Here is a 20,579-nt window from a genome sequence, read left to right as displayed (position 1 = left end):
GTTACACATCTGCTCTAGAGGGGCTTCCTCCACTAAATGGTCAATGTGAAATCTTTGGTTTCTCAGAGGTGTGCTTCGGTGCATGTTATGAACTTGGCACAAGAAACACATGTAGTGGACTTGTAAAGCTGTTTAGGGCTTCTGGAAGGAAGTCTTGTCTTACATTAATAATATTACAGTATAGAATTAAAGATGGACCCTCTTGTATTGCTATTTGGAGACACAGGAAAGCACTGATATCCTCCCTCTACTCTGGCAGGGAAACTCTTGACTATTATGCTATCAGCCACAAGACTCACAAATGTTCATATATGCAAATTGCCGTTCTTCCTACCGATATCAATATTGCGGTCTAAAATATAGTTGATAATGAACTTCAAGAATCTGTCACAGGATGAGCAGGTTCGAAGAAATCTGAGGCCCTTTTCAAACATACACCAAAAATATGAACCATTATAATGGTGGACCACAAATCAAGCATTTGACAATTTAGCTCCACTTTGTGGTCTTCTCTAGAAAGTGACTGAAATCATCATATTAGTTCAATATTGTGAACACATTGTTGTATGTACTTAGTCTTTTGGACCATTTTAGAAAAATGTACCCTGTTTATCAAAGTATTAGACATTATCTATTGATGTGCATTGCTAACGATATTTCTCACAAGATGAAACTGAATTGTATTACTTGTATATGTGGACAAAAGCCACTTGCAACCAAAGAACTAAGTTGTTAAAAAATAATTGTTTTGTCATGAAGGGACGGAATCGGGCTGTCTAATAGTTGTTGAAGTGAAAAATGTGCTTGTTACCCCAAACTATATTGTGCGTTATGTATTAGATTAATCTCTTCGAGATAGTGTATTCTGTACTGTTGCAATGAGTAATCAATATGCCATTCTTGTTGTAATTCACTGTGAAAATGGAAAATAAAGTTTAAAAAAAAGAATTATTGTATATATAGGACTGAGGAGTTTTGCCAACTTGGTATACTACACAAGCCAGTAGGATATACTACTTACTGACCACTCTGGTGCTGTCAATGTTAGATCCTTCTAGTAACATTCCAGCATTTTGGGGGAGGGCGCGCATAGACTCAGATGTTGCTGCCTGGATGGTGGATCACAGTACAAATACAAACAGAGTAGAAAATAACAGAATAATAAAACAATCTATGCAAGATTGAGAAGGAATGGCACCATTCATACTTTTTGTCATGACGTGTTTTGCCATAATTTGATTTGTCAGTGTCTTGCTGAAGAGGAGCAAAGAAGGGGTTGTCGAATCTCTTCTGCAAGCTAGTAAAAGGCTAATTCAGTTATAGTTTTCACAGTGGAAAGCACAGTTGAAATTGTCTTCTGGTGGAAAGTAGTCCTCCCAAGGCAACAAGTGGTTTTAGATGTTTGCAGGTTTTTTCAGGTGAATAATGTCCTTGTATGGAATGCTGCTGGCTTTGATGTGGAACTGAGACTATAGTGGGAGTAAATGTTATCTCACTGATGATCGGGAAGCTCTTTGGCTCTTGAGGTCTTTGATTTGAGTGGGTTGACAGCAGTTGAGGATCTGTAGTCCTCCGTGTACTATCCTTGAATTGCTTCACCAAAGCATATGTTCAAGATTAGAGGTTCTAATCAGAATCATTTGACCAATATGAACAGATGTCGGCATAAACATTTGGCAGTATTGGTTCCGAAGCCTGGGAATAATGGAAATCGTGCTTCCTGGAGGGGGTGGGTTAGGCAGGGTTACCCAGTTGTAAATAGTTACAATATGGCTATGCCTTATGTAATAAGCTGGTTCCATGCATAGAGGTGACACAGCAGACGTAGCCGAGAGATGTCTTTAGGATATTTAATCAGTTCTTAACATCCATAGTAACAGCCCCACCAGGAGCAGCCTGCTAGCTGCTCTGCCCATCTTCCAACTATATCCCTCACACCAGGCACCCAAGCATTCCACTCATGTCAACATTCCACACAGAACACTCACACTGGCTGAGCAGCTAGTTACAAGCTAAAGGGGAACACTATAACCTTAACATGAAGATGCTACACATTATTTGTTTTGTCTTTTTCAAAATGTGTTTTTGCCGCAAAATAAGGGAATGGTCCATTTTTCATTTGTGAAGGTCGTAGAGGACACCGTGTTTCCACCTGAAGTCACTAAAGAAAGGGTTGTAGGGAATAGTGGAGTGACATTTAAGACCTCATTTACATTTTGGTGGGTTTCACAACCCACATCCAAATTGCCATTTAGAAGATCTACAGAGGTGTTGAAAATGCCAATTGGATGATGGAACCTCCCGGGCAGCACTTACCCGATTTTAGGAAGGAGTGGCAGTACTTGATGCCCAATTTCAGGATGGCTAGGCAGTGAGGCAGGGTGCTGGTTTTTGTTGTTTTTGTTGTTTTTTTTGTTCTATATAGCGCGAACTAGACCCGAGACATCGGGTATCGGAGCGCTTTTACCTGAGCACCAGTTTCGTTGCATATGGACACATTAATTTTTGTTAGGCACGGGGAGATTAAGTGATTTGCCCAGAATCACAGGATGTTGAGCGTCGTTGTCGAGACTCGAACTCGGTTTCCCAGCTTTGAGGTCGACCGCTCTAGCCGAAAGGCTACCTCCTCTCCCCGGGTTTCTAGTTGGGCCCTCAAGCTAGTGATAGCCCCCCTTCCCACAGCTTAGGAGGTTACTGCAGTTGTCACCAGCCAACCAGACATGCAGCGTACGCTTGGGAGGTAACCCCAGTCGCTCCTTGAACCAAGACCTTCGTCTTGTCCACTTTGACTCCGGAGTCACACAGCAATCCGTACGATTACCTTCCCTGTGATGTGCCCGAATTTTGTGGAAAAGGGAAAATCCCGGGGAGTCTTTTACCCGTATAACACAGTACAAGTGATTAACACCCTTGGTTCTTGTGCTCCATCTTGAAGATATTCCTAAGGATTACAACGGTCTCACACTGTAAAGAATACCTGAGATCCCCACCAACAACACTTTTATGTTATGTAGATAATGTGAGACCAGAAATGGCAGAACCCTATAGTGTGGCCACACTTTGATCAGCCATGGAATAGTGCAAGAAACAGCTGAGCCCCACTAAACACAAGGGAAGCTTAATCTAAAATCCATGCTGGAGCGACAGATAGAAAACAGCTGAGTTCCATAGTGGTGAACATGTGAGGCCGGTTATGTGGACAGGCAAGCCGGCTAAAGCCTTGGAGGCTGAAGGAGGAGAGTGTTTGTTCAAGGCAATGCTGAGATGCACGCTTATTAGTGGGCCAGCAGCTGGTGTGGAAAGAGGAACCCTTATCCAAGGATTTGTGTAAGGCCTCCAAAGTTGGGTTGAAGCTGACCTGAAGATCATTGCTCATGCCTAGGCCCAGTGGCAGCTGCAGGGTGTGATTTCCAGTGCCGCAGAGCTAGTCCCTTATTTCAGTCTTTTAGCCGGGTAATATCAGGACTCCTGATTGGTGATCGAGAGAGCACTGAGTCCCGACCCCTACCAACCTGGATATGGGATGATTTCAACTTGTGGTCTTGGCATTGCAAGAGCCGGGAGGCAAAGGATGCCAGACTCGGGGTTCAAATTTAGAATAGATTAATAACCCCTTAACACAGGGGAAAGCTGAGCATATGAATCTGTGTGAAGCTAAAAGGCCACAAGATTCGCTAGCATTTATTGAATGTTGTAGGCATGGAGTCTCAAGCAGGTAGGTCGTCATGCCAGTTGTACAGACATGTTGCCCTTGGTGCCTACAGACTTTATAGGCACCTCCCAGATTACAGATGGGTGGCATGGGCCGACCTCCTGTTACACCAGTTTACGGTGCAGGACATAGTGCTAATGGGTGTCTATTGCTCCTGACATGTCGAAGCCTTCTCACATCCTTGCAGGTATGTGACATCATCTTGTTACTGTCTTGCAGCCGTTTTGGAACAGAGATCCTCCCCAACTGCTGTGTAGCCTCTTCAGCGTATCCGAAGCTAGAGTGCTGCATGGTGATGTACCGAAGAGGCCCTCCTCATTCTCCCATAGATTTGTGATCTCCTTTCATAGTGTGCAGTCCAGTCTAGATGCCACAGGCGCCAGCTGCAAAGAGAGGGATTGGGCTGACCGCAGCGTAGGCCTGCAAGGTGGGCAAGTCGATGTGTCCCTGCGGGACTGGTCCGGGATATAAACGTGGTGAGCACCTTAGGTTACACTGCACAGAAGGTTAGTAGCGTAAAGGCTTCCACTCTGGGCTGGGCTGTGCCAAAAGATTGGGACTTCTGCTTTTAAAGTGAGTTTAGTTGGACGAACTTGTAGGTTCCATCAGAGCAGATATGTGACTATTCTAAGCTAATTTCCTGATACCTTTCTTAAAGTTAACCTCTTAAAGTTAATTCTTAGATCGTCTTCAAACCTCTGTAGTAGCCAACATAAACGCCCAATTCTTCAAGGGACGAATGGTCATTCGTAATTCCAATGCATTCAACCTGCATTCGACAGGGTGCTACTCTGTGATGGAAGAGGATGTGGTCCGTTGGCTAGACTGCCGACTTTGGTGCTGGAAACGAGGGTTCGAGCCTCGGGGTCGCGTCCACATCCTGTGATTCTGGGCAAATCACTTAATCTCCCCGTGCCTGAATATGTAATGTAAATACGGTGCTCATGTAAAGCGCTCCAATACTTTCGGGTCGAGTTCGCGCTATATAAAAAGATGGAACAAAAAAAAGCAGAACTGGTGTAGTGAAAGGGCATGGAGAGTTCATAGAGTAATTGGTAATAAGAAATATACATTCCATCAGTTTTCATGTTTGACGCTTGCGTAGTTTATTCAGATAATCCTGGTTACAGTAGTGTCTCTTCTCTTTCAGTGATCCTTATGTTGTAGCCTTCAGGTCGGTCACATTACCTACACATCCAGCAACCGAAGAATATTCAAGAGGAGAGACCCTATGTGCTGGCTTTTGTATTTGGCAAGATGGCGATAAGAAAACCCGGGTAAGCTCTCCAAATGTATATTGTGTTGTAACTCATATAGGTTTTGTGTCATTTGGGACATTAAATAAAGTGCAACCGTAGCGGGAGCTCATTTCTACTTGAGGTAACTCTGGTTTGCCGCAGTACTTGACGATGACGTCCGGATCACTGTTAAAGCCATGTAGCTGCTAAAAGTGTGTGTTGTCTACCAGGGCCCCAGTGCATAGTATTCTTATTCACTTCTGTTCCAGCTGGGCAGGTGCGGCCTCAACTTCCAATGCACTGCCTCATTCAGTAGGAACATGTTCACAGGCCGTGCTCCCTCTCATACACCCAGGTTTCTGCCTCACATGTCTGCGTGCCACCATGATATGCAAAACATGACCATCCAATGCCATGGTTGGTTAACATTTACCAATCACAGCCTCCTATTCCTCACAATGTCATCATGTATCCAGTAATGCCATGATATGCAAATGAATGAAAAGCAATGACACAGCTTCCCCATTAATGCCAGATCATGTTGTCCTATGCCAAAAAGTGCCGCTACATGGCAAGTAGTGTTGTTGTATACCAGGCAATTCTATCAAACCGCTCATGTTCCCATTCATTTCAAGGAGGGCAGTGTTATGGTGACCAGTGTCCTCGTATGCCCAGTTAAGGCATGTGTCCTAAGATGTGCAGTGGTTTTATATGGCCAGGAAGACAACCCTATGCCAAGTAATTCCATGTCATTACTTGGCCCGTGAGGCCATCGGCCTTTTTCAAGTTTCAAAGCTTTATTAAACAGATTCACGTATTGAACAGCTTCATGTGAGACAAATGGTAACAAATCAGTACAACATCACATCCTTACCAGTGGAACAAATTATATTTACCAATTTTGTAAGAAAAATATAGTTCAGAGAGATGAACTATGGTAAGACAAAGACCATCGTTAAACCTGACTCATAAAAATACTAAGGTTTAAAAATGTTGAAGAAATAAAAATGGTTTTAAGGGAGGGTAGAGACGAGGGGTGAACTGTGTCCTATATTAAACAGAGTATTAAAAAAATTACACAACCGTAACGTTAATAGGATAAAAATGCAGACATTAACATGGATATTTCATACAAAATGAAAAATCATTACAATAAGCAGAAACCAAATTCAAACAACTTGTCGAAGGGAGGTTAAAATTCCCCATCAGCCATTTTTTTTAAATTAAGCTAGAATTATCAAGAAAATCTGTGGTTGTGAGGTCGTCATCTAACCAACAACGTCATCTTCTGGGAAGCACTGCCACCCTTTGTGCGCCACTTCCACATCATATACCAAGCATTTGTCATCAAAATGTCTGACAATTCCACTACATGTCCAGTGATGTTATCATATGCCAAGTAAGTGGTAAGACATGCCTAGTAATGCAATTAAAAGCGCAGTAATGCAATCATATGGCGATATTGTAGGTTATGTTACATATATTATAGGCACCATTCCACATACACACCAACACATACAAGTACACATGCACGCACACATATTCACAGAGATGCATACAAACACTAGCATGTGCATAAATCCTCTACACATACTTTACCACTTGCCTTTTCCATTGCACCTTTTACGTGGCATCGACTCTGAGAGTGGCAGTCTCAGACGACAGGGGTGTGCTGGAGGACAAGGGTAACTGGTCTCGGGAGACCATAGTTTTGTTTAACACATAGGTGGGTAGACCCACCACTGCTGCCAAAATGGCAGGTTGGCATGACACCCTGCACACTACAGTGGAAGAGGAGTCATTTAATGCTGACTGCACAATCTCCAAGTAATTTGGGGCTCCTCTTTTTGATGTTCCTACTCTCATAAGTGAACGGCAGACAGGCCTGACACTTCCCTCTGGAGCTGGTCATTGCCTCTAGGTGATGCCTCGTTCTTCTTGGCATCTAGTGACTGTTTAGTTCTCACATACTTGGCAGCGCAATTGCTGTCTGTTGCAAGAGGTATTGTTAGCTTACAGTGGACTTAGAGCCCCATTGGTTGGCTTCAATGTCACTTTCCTTTGTTTATGTTGTAGTATAATATTGGAAGCAGGCATCTCCTGGAATGAAAGTCAGTCTGTTCACAAAAAACCCTGTAGCACCTTCCAGGCTCGGCTGGCACAGGTAAGAGTCTGGGTGGGGTGGGGGCAAGGGTAGTCAACAGCTGATGGGATAGATCTAGTAAACTGAAGAAATTAATAAAACCACTTACTTTGTGCTAGCCACATCACCGATGCGGCGATCGCAAGGTAAAATGTTTTTATTTTATTTTACCTTCCCGTCTTCTGTCGACTCCGTCTCACCGCTCTTAACCTGTGCCGGTCGTGCCTGGCACCTTTGTGACTAGGTACGACAGCTCAACTGAACCAGTTTCAGTAACCACAAGTATGGAACTCAATGACTTAGGAATGTACACTCATAAAAAATTCCATGTAAATTAAAGTCACAGCATATCTTCTCTCTTCATACATAGAAACCATTATCTATTACATACATATAGGATACATGCAACCACAGGGAAATGAGCTCCACACTAATACACACACCAACACAAAACAAGGCTTTCACCACAAGAATAACACGCATACACACTACTCATAAGACAAAGACCGTGCTGAATCAACGTTAACAAGTGTAAACAAACTGATAAGCATGTGCAGTTAATTACATACAAAGTCTTCCAGCCATCCTGGAGGTCTGGAAGATCTTCTGCCACATACGTGTCTTTCCACAGGTGATTCAATTCTGCTGGAGAATTATTGGCAGTAACATCACCAGCCTCATTACTAGCAGGCGAGATCCTGCTCACCTGATCATTTAAGAAACTCCTTCACCCCACAGTACAAGTCAACATCCTTCATGAATGACAAACTACTACACACTTCAGCTGTAGTATCCATTTCTTTGCAAACCCTACTTTCTTAAAACAAGGCTACTCGCCTCAAGTCCCATATTGATCAGCCTTACCCAATTTCCTCCTAGAGCTGCTACCCAGAATGGCATTTTGAATTTAGAGAGATCTTGACTCAAATTGCCAGGTTTAACCTTGGACCAATCTCCCACACAAATTATAAGTGCAGCGTCCACCCCATTAGCCAACCCACTGTTCCTTTTGGGTAAACTGTCCGCTTCCACCCTGGCACCAGCTCAGTCCTGGTAAATCTTCCCCTCATCATTTCAAACGGTGGCTTTCTAGTCATGAGTGTGTTGTGCAATGTACCCATAACATTTCCCTTCAATATTCTTGGACATTCATCTCAGAAGTCACTGCCACTTCAGTTGGGCTGTGCTGTCTGGTCATGAGGGCGCTTCAGGGTTGTTGTGAATAATGTAACTTTAAACTCACCTCGTTGCCAAATTGTTGTAGTATAAAATTGGAAACAGGAATCTCCAGAGATTATAGTTTGTTTATTCACAACAATCCTGTGGCGCCTTCATGGCCAGGCACCACAACTCAACTTCACCAGAGTTCCAATAACCAAGTATGGACCTCAATGACATTGGGATGTACATACATAAAATATTCCATGTAAATTAAACCTACAACAGGTTGCTTCTTATTGTAGCGTCTGTCAGGTTTCCTTCCTCTTTTTCTGTTTGCCTCTTCCCTGGAATATTGATGCATTACTGTGTATTTTCCCTGCTTGCTTTTTGCAGACCTACTTTTTTCTTTGTTGTTAAGTAGTCTACGAGAGTGTGTGTGTGTTGTCTAGCTGTTTCCCTAGTGTACTTCTCTTCCCCCTTCCCACAATGACCTGGATATGCATCGCGCCGCCATAGGGAAGGGAAGAGTGTCTCTCCGAGGGGAGGAAACAAAATGCCACGTAATCCCTGTGTTGTCTGTGCCTGTGCGGAGGAAGGAGGTGCCAGACAGCCCTCCTCCAAACCAACCACATTATTCTCTTCCCTACTCCGGTTTACACCCAACGCGCCTTACCATCTTCTCTTTTGAAAAGCGTACTATTTTAATTTTGTTTTTGCTTGGCTGTGACACCACTGACTAATGCGAGTTATTTGTTTTCGCCTCTACTGATTTAGTCCTCCCTGCTCCAGGCGTTAGCCCATTATATACTCCTTGCCAGCCCTTTCTGGCAATTTAAAGAGTGTTCTCTGAGAAATTGCTCCCCACAATTGGCCCGCTGAGGGCCCTAACCTCTCCCAGAAGGGCAAGTTACCACCCCGTTCTCTTCAGGCCACTTCCGATGCCTCCACCTTGACCATTCCCTAAGCAATAAGGAGAACACAGCTTGCTAGTGTGGAAATGGTGGCAGCTCATTAACAACAACATGCATCATGGATCATAATTATCACAAGTTAATGGTCATTGGTATGTTCCATGCATGAGGTCAATTCAACATGTGACTGTCATAATCCTAGCATTCAGTCCCCTGATCCTTTGATTTACTCCTAAGTCTTGATAGCACTTTATGCACATCCATGGTTGGAGACCCCTTTCTAGCTGTCGAGCTTTCACAGCTTCTAGGCTTCCCTTGCTACTGAAGTTCTGTATGGTGGTCCTGAGGCCTTGCCAGGGCTGCAAGTGGTGCTGACCCCTTGCTGGCCATTCGCCTGCACCCAGTGTCGCTGCCACGAGGCATCCCAAGAACAGTGTTCGAGTGGCTCTTCCTTGGTCTATTGTGCTTTTCTTAGCTGTTTTCTGTGTGCTGTCTCCGCCCTCCCATTGTGTTCGACTCCTGCAGCTGCGACCCCCGCGATGCCGGTGTGGGTGAGTCAAAGTTGTAGAGACACGGTGTAGGGGCTGCTGCTATCTGCAGTTTTGGCCTTGTGATTGTCACGCCCTGCTACTCCTATTGGACGCTTTTGAAATACACTAGCCAATGCCAGGCGTGTTTTTTCGTGGCCTTACAGCGACCATGCCTCTGGCTGTTCTCTCCACCCTAGACAGTGTCTGGTCTGTGGGTCAACCTTAGATCAGGTCTGCTGCTGAAGACAGGGAAGACATGGCTTGGCAGTTCGGGCTGGACTGTTCCCATGAGGCACAGGGTCACTGATTTGCATATGGCCATGTCTGAACTGGGGTGGCGTGGTGAGCAAAATAACGATGAACTAAACCCAGATCTGTGACTGGGGGTGAATGTTTTGCCAATGTGCAACATTCCGTCCATCATCTTGTCTGTTTTGCTGTTTGCCCTATGTGGGATGGGTATACCCAGACGTGGGTCCCTTGCTCCCTACGCCACTAGAGTCAAGCTGTCCTGGCTCAAGAGGGGTGAAACCCCGAAACCGGTCCTAGGATGCTTGTTTCCAGTCCAGGGAGGACCTGGCTTGGCAGTTCGGGCTGGACTGTTCCCATGAGGCACAGGGTCAAGACTGATTTGCATATGGCCATGTCTGAACTGGGGTGGTGTGGTGAGCAAAATAACGATGGATTAAACCCAGATCTGTGACTGGGGGTGAATGTTTTGCCAATGTGAAACGTTCCGTCTATCATCTTGTCTGTTTTTTTGTATTTTTAGAGGCAGTTCTTTTGTACATTAGATACATTTTCTGTTTTTGTTTTTTCTTCATGTGCCTGCATATTGCGCATATGCTTAGCTACATCAGTTTATTCTTTAGAGGTGGGCAAGTGACAGAAAGCTCGAGCCTGAAGTCTGGCTCTAACTCATCTCGAGGTCCTTTTCAAACCTCGAGCCTAAAACGATCCAAGCTTTCATGTGGCTTCAGCCTGTCACTCTCCCTCTATCCAAGATGTGGCGTTACTGCCAGAGCTGCTGACTTTGAAACTGGAAACCAGGTTCGAGTACCCATGTTGGCTCAACATCGCTTAATCTCCTTGTGCCTACAAAATGAATGTGACCTTGTGTAATGTAAATGGTGTTCATGTAAAGTGCTCCAATAGCTAGCGGTCGTGTTTGCGCTATAATGAAAACTCAATAAAAATGCACAGAGGTAAAACAAAGCATTAACATTAAAAGCAGAGGCTAATATATACACATTTTGTGGATTAACTCTGCAAAGTGTAACCAGAAATCCTGGCTAAATCACGGTTTCTAAATTGTGTGATCTTAGGCAAATATTTTATTTCACCAAAACTCCGTTTATTAACGTGTAAAAGAACCCGTTAGTTCAGCATAATAACTTTTAATTAGTTCTTCTCAGTTCAGTGCAATGGTGTGATCTATTAAGGTTAAAGCTTGCACATGTTATAGAAATACTTTTTTTTTGCTTCACACAGCATTCTTAATTATTTGCTGGTCAATCACCAAGAAAAGAATCCATGAGTTGGCTTGGATGTGAGGTGTAGGGGCATGGTTGTCAGATGTATTGAGCTCAACTTGTACGGTTATTGTTTTGAAATATGTTTATTTATCATGTGGAAAGAACACTCGGAAGCAGTGAGTGCCTTTGTCTGTTTGGTTGGTCAGTGGCTGTTCATGTGCTGTTTGCCAAGGCTAGGCTGAAAGGTAAAAGCATCATCAAATGTTTTAACGCAAGCCTCCTACTGTCCTGGAGGAGTCCTCTCCTCTCTAACAAGTATTGGCAAAGCCAATAGTTCTTGATTTTGGGACATATTGGCTTTGTCCATGTTTTTTAGCCATGCTGTACAGCATCCCCTATGCTGTAAAGCACAGTTAAGAAATAAAAGGCCTATCACATCTTTTTGTAGGCGCACACACCTACAAAATGAAGCATCTGCTTTTTATCAATGTATTTGCTGTTCCAACAAAGATTCGGAAATAAACAGAAAAAAATCATGCAATACGTATTACTAACTTGCACTTGGCGTAGAGCCCGCCCATTGCTTACCATTGGTTGGCTTCTATGTCACTCTAATTTGCTTGCTTCTTATTCCTTGACATGTCTAAGCTTTCCTTTGTCTTTTTTTAATAAATATTTGTATTAGTTTTTCAGTACAGGAACAGGTACTGTAACATCTACTAGCTACAAGCAGCTTCCTGAGGCATACTGGTCCAGTTCCGACCACATTAATTTCAGACCACAAGCTGTAGAAACAGGTCGGTGGGCCCATGTACCCACAGGCCCCAGCACCGCATATATGAACTCCCCATGCCCCTCAAGGTGGCCCCCATGTATCCTCCCATGGGCCGGCCCCATCTTTCGATTACTTGGGTTCTATTCCTTGTGCATGGCTCCATGAACCCCATATTTCGCAAACATTTACGGGCACCCTGTGCTTGATATACCAGTTTTCAGCCCACATACAGCATTCCCTGTTAGATTCCCGTTCCTGTGTTCCTCTGAACCTTGTCCCACCTCCAGCTTCTAATTGGATCATAGCATGCACCCACCAGGGCGACATGTGTAGCGGTCCAGCATTTGTTCCCCCCCCCCATATGCCCACAGTCACCACCAATTGATCTGCCACTATTGATTATCTTAAGACCCACCTTGTTCAATTATTCTCGAACCCTTGAGAAGCCCCAGATCATTGGTAGACTGCTACCCATTTACAGGCAATCTTTTTGACAGAGCTAGTTTTAGAGTCTAACCATTCAGAATAGCGTAGATCTAGTGACGTATGCCCAGTGGAGCAATGTCAGTTCGATCAATTGGAATCCCACTCATGTGGTCACCTCTCGTGGGTAGCGGCATGGTCCTCCCCAGTCATCTTCCTCCAGTCTGCCGAGGCTGCATTCCCATTTTTGCCTTAGGCTGTCCAGTAGAGGGAGGCTATTATATAGGAGTGTGGAGTATATTTGGGACACCGTGTGGCTGGTCAGGAGGGCCCCAGCACCCTGTACTCTAAAGTTGTCTCGTTTTGCACCTCTTGCAACATGTCCTTGTAGTCTCGCAGCAGATTTCTTAGTTGGTGGTCTTAAAGATACTGCTCCTGTAATTCAGGAAATGGTATTATATGCTTGTCCCACCAGACTGTCTTCGTTATACATACCCAGTAGCCCCCATTTTATATCTGCCTCTATGGCCTGCAGTATTTTCAGTACATCTGAGTCCCACAGTGGGGTCTCTGGCATCAACTTGACCTTCCCGCCTAGGGTCCATGTCCAACGTTTCCATATGCTAATTGCAGTCACCGTCAGGACAGGCAGTGATAATGTCCCTACCCTTCCATACAGCCTCCGAATGTAGCTCTCCAGGTCTACAGCCTGTCTGTCTGCCAGGAGCCAGGTTCTTGTTGAGTGGAGAAGGCCCAATCGTTAACCATCTGCATTTGTGCTACCCAACAAACAGTACTAGCGTAGGTTGGGGAGGGCAATTCTGCATTCCAGGGGTTTCATGGTCAGGCTCACCATAGCTATCCGTGGTGACCCCATCTCACAGCCGCGCCCGAATCCCCTCATCTACAGACCAGAAAAACCCATCTGGGATCTCAAAGGACATGTTTTGCAGCTGATAAATACATTTTGGTAGATAGGCCATTTGATAGAGAGAGCTGTCTTCCCCAGCAATGATATCAGGAATTTTCTCCAGCACTTCGAGTCTGTCCTATAGTCCTAGAGGATTCTGGTCAGATTTGTGGTCCCCCATCATCAACATCCCCCAAGATAGGTGAATCCCAGGGGTTCCCATCTTGGAGTATAGTTCCATCCCTGCCCTGGATCATCTTTGGATAATGGAAATGCCAGAGACTTGTGGCAGTTTATGAGGACCCAAATACCTCTAGAATTTGCAATACTCTTGGAGTGAAGTGCTCTGGGTCTGCCAGGTATAACTGGACATACTATGGACGTCATCCCACGCTGGGCCCCACTGTATGCCACGTATCGGTGCATTCTTCCCCACCCACGGAACTAGTGGCTCAGTCGCACTGCAAAGAGTAAGGGGGAAGGCGGGCACCTGACAGGTGTTTCTGCCCAGCCCAAATTCCACTCAGAATGCCCTCTTAACATTAACCTTGGCTATCGGGTCTTTGTACAGCATCCTCACCCAGGACAAAAATGTCAGGTCAGATCCTAGTGTGGGAGCCGAATCCCTATAACCATCTGAACCCCAATATTTGAACACCCCTATTCAGTTTCAGATCCAAATCTCTAGTTGATCTTGCAGTAAGAGACTACACCCCTCATCAAAAAACTCACAATTTAGCAGAATTAAAACCGAATAAATACATAAGCATCAATAAATGAGTTTTAGATCAGAAATAAGGCAATTATGGGTTTATTACAGAATGACATTAAATGAGGTACAGAGAAAGAATCCATAAATGTCCATGATGGCCCAAATACAGAAATTCAAAGTTATGCATTTAGTGAAACTCTCTAAGCAATTATTACAAACCCCCAAGAGTCAAACTCTTAAATAGCACTGATAGCATCCTAATATGAAAGAATAAAGACTCATTTCAAATTTAGGCACATCACAGCCTACGCCAAGAACCAATAGCCAAAAGCAAAATGGCCAGCAAAAAGTCAAACAGCCAAAAGCCCAAAGTTCAGCAGATTCTCAGTACCCATGAGTTTTCACACACTATTCATATAAGCTATTGATAAATTCTGCAATTTCAGTATGGTATGATCATGGTTGGGGCTGCATTACCAAATCCCAACTTAATTCTTGAAATTTTTAGCACCAACCCATTTCTTAATGTAAAAGAAATCTTCCACCTTCTCCCTCCGCATCTACACTCCGGAGATGAACAACACAAAATGAAACATTTCTCTAACAATGGATTGTAGAATTAGTACGCTTACAGCAGAACCTCCATCAGACGTCCTTTGAAAGAATACTTTACTTACACAATGGAAGCTTCATTCACCATACAGACTACCTAATACAATAGTTCATTGGCACACCGTTGACGTCATTGGTGTTCCGCAGAAACGAGAAGAGAAGTAACTTGCAGAGGGACACTGATTGGGAGGAGTCATGAGCAGGAGCAAGAAGAACAGAAAACATTAAAATTGCATACATTTTAATAAAATGATGTCACGCACGAAAATGTGGCATACTTTCTCACAATATTAATTACACTCCCACGTGATTTGGCAAAGTTTTGCAATTTCATTATATCATCGAATACAACTCTATTAAAATTATTAATATTCAACAATTATTTTACACACAATGTTTGCACATTATCTAACACTTGCTACACCATCTATATATATATATATATATATATAAAACCTACTGGCAGTCGCCAGTAGGTAGTTATAGTTAGGACCTATTTTCCATAGGAAATCCGCAACATTCTATTTGGAATAACGTTGGCGCCGATTGACGAATCTTCGCGAAATTTTCCAAACTTTTGGCCAGCTCCGGTCCGCTCCTATCCTGAAAATTTCAATGTGATTCGTCAAGCGGGGGTCGAGAAAAAAGTTGGGTCCCAAAATGCGTTTTCCCCATGCATTTTCCCATAGGACCTGTTGACGCAGCTACAGCCCGAACTGCTGAACGGAATTACACCAAATTTGGCAAAGAGGTAGTCCTCAGATCAGATTTGTACCTTTTGCTTAAATGGTGTAAATCCGTTCAGTAGTTCCTGAGAAAATTAGAGTTAAAAAGATAGATATATCTGGGCGCAGCCTATCCACACATCTCATCGTGAGATCTGATACTTCATCCAAGAAGTGTTGGCAGCCATCTTGGGACCAATATACATGATAGCACCTCATTAAAAAGCATTGCAGTTAATAGAAAGTTTTAAGACTTTAGTTACATTATAAATCATTTGTTGATGGTACCATACTCATTTTAGGAATTGTGGTGTGTTCTAAGGTGATTTTACCATGTGGAAAAGCCTTCTGCTGTGACATCATGAATCATGTTTGAGAGAGAACTATTTTCTCATGCTTTTCCCACAGAGGTTTGGAAGGTGATCTATAAGCTAAACTGAGAGCATATTTTCTGTAAATTCAAATTATCTTTCTCAGTCATGTGAGAATGAAGTCTGAGAGTCTCAGTAAAACATGTACATCCAACAAGGGCAGAGACTGTCAGTTGATTCCTTTGTGTTCTACTGCAGCTTCCCAGAGTGTTCTAAAGAACAACTAGAGCGCTAACAGTCCTACTTATGACAAACGTATTGCACACCTGAAGCCATCTTGATTGGAATAAAGTGGTAACTCTTAAAACATTTAATTTAAAAAGGAACAAAATGAGGGGGTTCATTTTGCCATAGAAAGTATGATTAGTGCTGCAGAAAGAAAAATTAGGGCACATTTTGACTTGTCAAATCCTCTTCTATTTCTTAACAAAATTCTGACATGCAGACTGAAACATGCACTTTCAATACCAGCAGCAGACTTCCCTGGTGAGCAGTAGCTTTACTACAGTGATCTAATGAGCAACTAGAGTGCTAACATTCAGAATTTATGGCAAATGTGTGACACATCTGAATGTTTTCTTGATGGAACCAAAGTAAAAAAACTGAAAGTATTTCCTACTGAGGAGACTGCAGTAAATGAGGAAATTAGGAAACTTCATAACAAATAAATCTCCCAAGATGGCCACCAGAGACAAAAGAGCCCAAATACAGCACAAATATCACCCAGATGTAGCCCACATGTAGCCCAATGACAGAAGTGTGCAAAACACGTATTTTTTGTGTATTTGCAGTTTTATATAGTGCAGAGTTGTCAGGTATTGGAGTGCTTTACATGAGCATTGGTTACATCACACAAGATCAAATTCATTTTGGTTGTAGACATGGGGAGATTAAGTGATTTGACCAGAATCACAGAATGTTGAGCTGCGGCAGAAACTCCAACCTGGTTCCCCAGTTGCAAAGTCTGCAGCTCTGGAAGTAACACCACATCCTCTCCCCTAAGTGCAACATTTAATCAAGTGGTCAACTGGATAAAAAAACAAAGATAACAAATAATTTAAAAGTTCTTTGTCGCTATTTGAAAACTCTGAAAATATGTCCTCATTTTAGTTTTTTAGAGCACTAACCATCATTTTGATGCAAATAAGACCCTCTCATATATGTAATGTCTAAAGGAAATGCTTTAGGTATTACAGTTTTGATTACATTAAGCTGACGTCAGGCGTTCCACACTTTTGTAATAAGTATAGAATGTTAGCAATCTAGTTGTTCATTGGGATACTGTTGAGAGGCAGAGGCCAGGGGCACGGACTCTGAAAATTGAAGGCAGGTAGGAGAGTGCAGAGGCAACAATTTGACCACACTGGGCAGGCAGGAAGGGCAGTGGCAGCACAACAGACTATGGAGGGCAGTGGAAAGGGGTGCAGGGGCAACAAACCAACAATACAGGACTGGCAAGAGAGGCTGTGGCAATATAATAGACCAATGTGGGCAGAAGGAAGAGGCAGTGGTAGTACAACCATACATGCCAACAGACCCGTTGCAGCCAGGAAACGTCCAATGTATTTAAGCTCAAATGGGCTTTATTTGATCTGTCTCCTGTCTACAATCTCCTCTTTTTCAATGTAACTCAAGGGGGAAAATCAATACCCCAGTTTTTTTCTCAAAATCTCCCTCTTACCAAGTTCAAAATGTTCGCAAGTATGGTACATTGGATCCTGGTAGGCAGGAGGAATTGGGGTAGGGACATGGACTCGGATAACAGAGGACAGGAGGGACATGGAGAGTTGCATCAAACTGACCCTACAGGGCAGGCCTCAGGGTTTGCAGCAGCACAATACACCACACAGGGCATGCAGGACGGGAGTGCAGCACAACAATCCATAGAAAGCAATAGGGAGGGGACAGGACCATGCACATGGACAACAGAGAACAGAGGGGAAAGAGGCAATGGTAGCTTGCTGACCATAATGGACAGACAGGAGAGAAAGCTGCAGCATAACAGACCATAAAGGGCAGGAGCGACGGATCAGGGGCATTACAATGGAACAGACAAGCCAGGAGGGAGGGAATAGGGGTCTGCACATGGAAACAGACGGCTGGGGGCAAGGGGGCAGGGCAGGAGCAGCAAGATGACCAAGGAGGTCAGGCAGGATGGGCACTAGAAACAAGATACACCATGGAGAGCAATAGTGAGACTATGATGGCATACACACAGACCATGGAGGGAAGGTGGGAGGAGGTCAGGGGCAGCTAGCTGACCACACAGGGAAGGTGGGAGGGGCCATGGCAGCACAGAAGACCATGCATGGCAAGCGGGAGGGATAGTGGCAGCACAATGACTATGATGGGCAAGAAGGAGGGTGCAGGGGCATGCACAAAGGACCATGGAGGATAGAAGGGAGGGTCAGGACCTGGGCACAGACAAGAGAGGGGAAGGGGCCTCACAACAGACCGCGCTGGGCAGGCAGGAGGAGCAGTTCCAGCACAACAGACCAGGGAGGGCAGAAGGGTGTGGCAGTAAAATGGACCATGGAGGACAGGAGGAAGGGGATATGAGCATGACATGTGGACAGGCAGGGTGGAGGTGGCAGGGACAGGTTATAGTCATCTGACAATGCTAGGCAGGTGGGATGGGAGTGGCAGCTCAACAGAACACTCAGAGTAGATAGGAGTGGCAGGTCCATGGAACATGGTGGGCAAAAAGGATGGAGCAGGGACATGCACAAAGACATCGGAGGGCAGGGGGGAGGAGAATAGGGGCAACAAGCTAAGCACAGAGGCTAAGCAGGAGGTCAATGATGGGCCATAGAATTGGGCAATGGAGGGCAGGAGGAGTGGACTGGTTCATCATGCTAAATGGAGGGCAGTGGCAGCACATCAGACCATGCATGGCAGGAGGGAGGAGGCTAGTCCATGGATTCAGACAACAGAGGATAGGGAGGAGGTGGATGGGGCAGCAAGCTAACTGTTCAGAGAAGGTGGGTATTAGGAACTTTATTGAACTACTTAAAATATGAACAAGTATGCAGCATAATCTCACTTTTATTTAGGAAGAAGAGGACGTTTGTGACTGACTCCGGGCTCACTTTGCAGAAACACCCCCTGACCCTCCACCCCCCATCGCAAAATGTAATGCCTGTGAAAAGGGTAGGTGGACGCGGTGTTATATAGAACATAGTCCTGAGAGCACGATTGAAAATGAAAACTAGATATAGTATATGGTATAAACTATTCACCAAAAAGTGTGATATAAGATGAACCGGGGCGTGAAATATAATATGCAATACATTGTGCGCAATGACAGATTCATTGGAGAGCGCGAGATAGCACAGGCACTAGCGCGTGCTATGCGATATGCACCTTGGAGTGTAATATGCACAGGGCAGTGTTGTGTAACCTAACTAGTCTCTAAAGTTGTAATATAAAATATGTGCTGGGGAGTGTAACGTTGCATATGCACTGTGACAAAGATATGGATCCCAGATTGTAATATGTATGGCATAGCGCTGTGCGTTATAACATAGGCATCGAGGAAGGCACGTTAGATGGGGCAATATAACCCGTGCGAAGGCAAGTGTGGCATGACATATTCACAGGGTGGTGTTACAGTGCAAATGGGCTAGAGTGTCATAGCATACGCACTAGCTGGTGGAATACAACACAGAGGTGTGTGGCACTTGGCGGGCACTGGTGGGTGTAACATAGCATTGGGCTCAGCCAGGAGCACGCTGTGACTCTCAAGTGAGGTTCGTCTCCTTTCCAGAGAGTAACATAAAAAGTATTACACATCCGGCGGTGGGTGTGTGTTTTATTAACTGTGAGGGGGGTTTCTTGCATAGTTTGGTCGAATTTTTGTCGAATCCCCTTTGAATGGCTTGGTGTGCATGTGTATTAAATGTGCCCGTCAATAGCTACCCATGTTTGTATAAATAAACGACAAGGGTGTCTACTTGGAGAGTACCCACTGGCGGGGGCACCGGGATTAGGCACGGTAGGGCGTCAGACACGTCAGAGCTTCACTAGCGGTGTAAATAAATTCCACGTGGATTCATTGTATGCATAGTCGCCTTTTAATGAATATCACGCAAATCGTCATGGTGATAGGTACATACGGTTTATCCAGCATGTCCTAGGTGTTTCTATAAATATATATATTTTTTAAAATAATAAAAAACAAAGGCCGGCCCCGGGGGGGATGGGGTCCCCGGGGCCATAAGTGGCCTGAGGAGGGGGGCAACGCAGCCACCCTCCTAAAGAATGATTTTTTTAAAAAGGCCATGACCCGGGGGTTGGGGTCCCCGGGGCCGATTAAGGCCTTGGGAGTGGGGCCACGCGGCCCCCTTACAAATTTATTTTTTTCAACAAAAAAAATTAGCGTGCAGGCCCTGGGGGATGGGGTCCCCAGGGTCAATAATTTAGAAAAAGAAGGGGGGCCACACAACCCTCCGTCTTAAAAATTTTTAATAAAAGACCTGCATCATGCCGGAGGCCACGCCCCCTCCTTGCAGCACTCTGCAAACGCGCCTCCTGGCCAGTTGTAAATTGGGGAATTAATTTCCCTTCAATACTGAGGGTCCCTGAGGGCCAACTAGCCCAACAGGTATCTCCAGTATGCGCCAGGGAGCTGCGTTGCAGACAGGTGTTCTGAGGCCACGCCCCTTTTTACACCTCTATGCAACGCAGCTCTGTGGCGCTTACTGGAGGTACCTAGTGGGCTAGTTTGACCCTAGGGACCCTTAGGATTCAAGGGGACTTAATCTCTCAACTTAGAATGGCCACAGGGCGTGTTTACACAGTGGTGAAGGGAGGGGACGGGGCCTGAAGTGACGTGTGCAAACACGCCCTGTGGCGCGTTTTAAGTTGGGGAAATAATTCCCT

At 44.6% G+C, this 20,579-nt stretch overlaps 1 protein-coding gene across 15 annotated transcripts in view; it reads left to right on the top strand.

The window, feature by feature from the left end:
- ACOT11 (acyl-CoA thioesterase 11) overlaps positions 1–20,579 on the top strand; it is a 749,239-nt gene that overhangs the window by 717,148 nt on the left and 11,512 nt on the right. For all 15 annotated transcript variants that reach the window (XM_085602549.1, XM_085602548.1, XM_085602556.1 and 12 more), the window contains one exon: positions 4,863–4,989. In XM_085602549.1, coding sequence (XP_085458675.1) covers positions 4,863–4,989 — 127 coding nt within the window. The remainder of the gene's footprint in view (positions 1–4,862; positions 4,990–20,579) is intronic.

Source organism: Triturus cristatus, chromosome 4_2 (assembly GCF_964204655.1).
Source record: "Triturus cristatus chromosome 4_2, aTriCri1.1, whole genome shotgun sequence".
Taxonomy (NCBI): Eukaryota; Metazoa; Chordata; class Amphibia; order Caudata; family Salamandridae; genus Triturus; species Triturus cristatus.
This window is presented reverse-complemented; position numbering and strand designations above follow the sequence as displayed.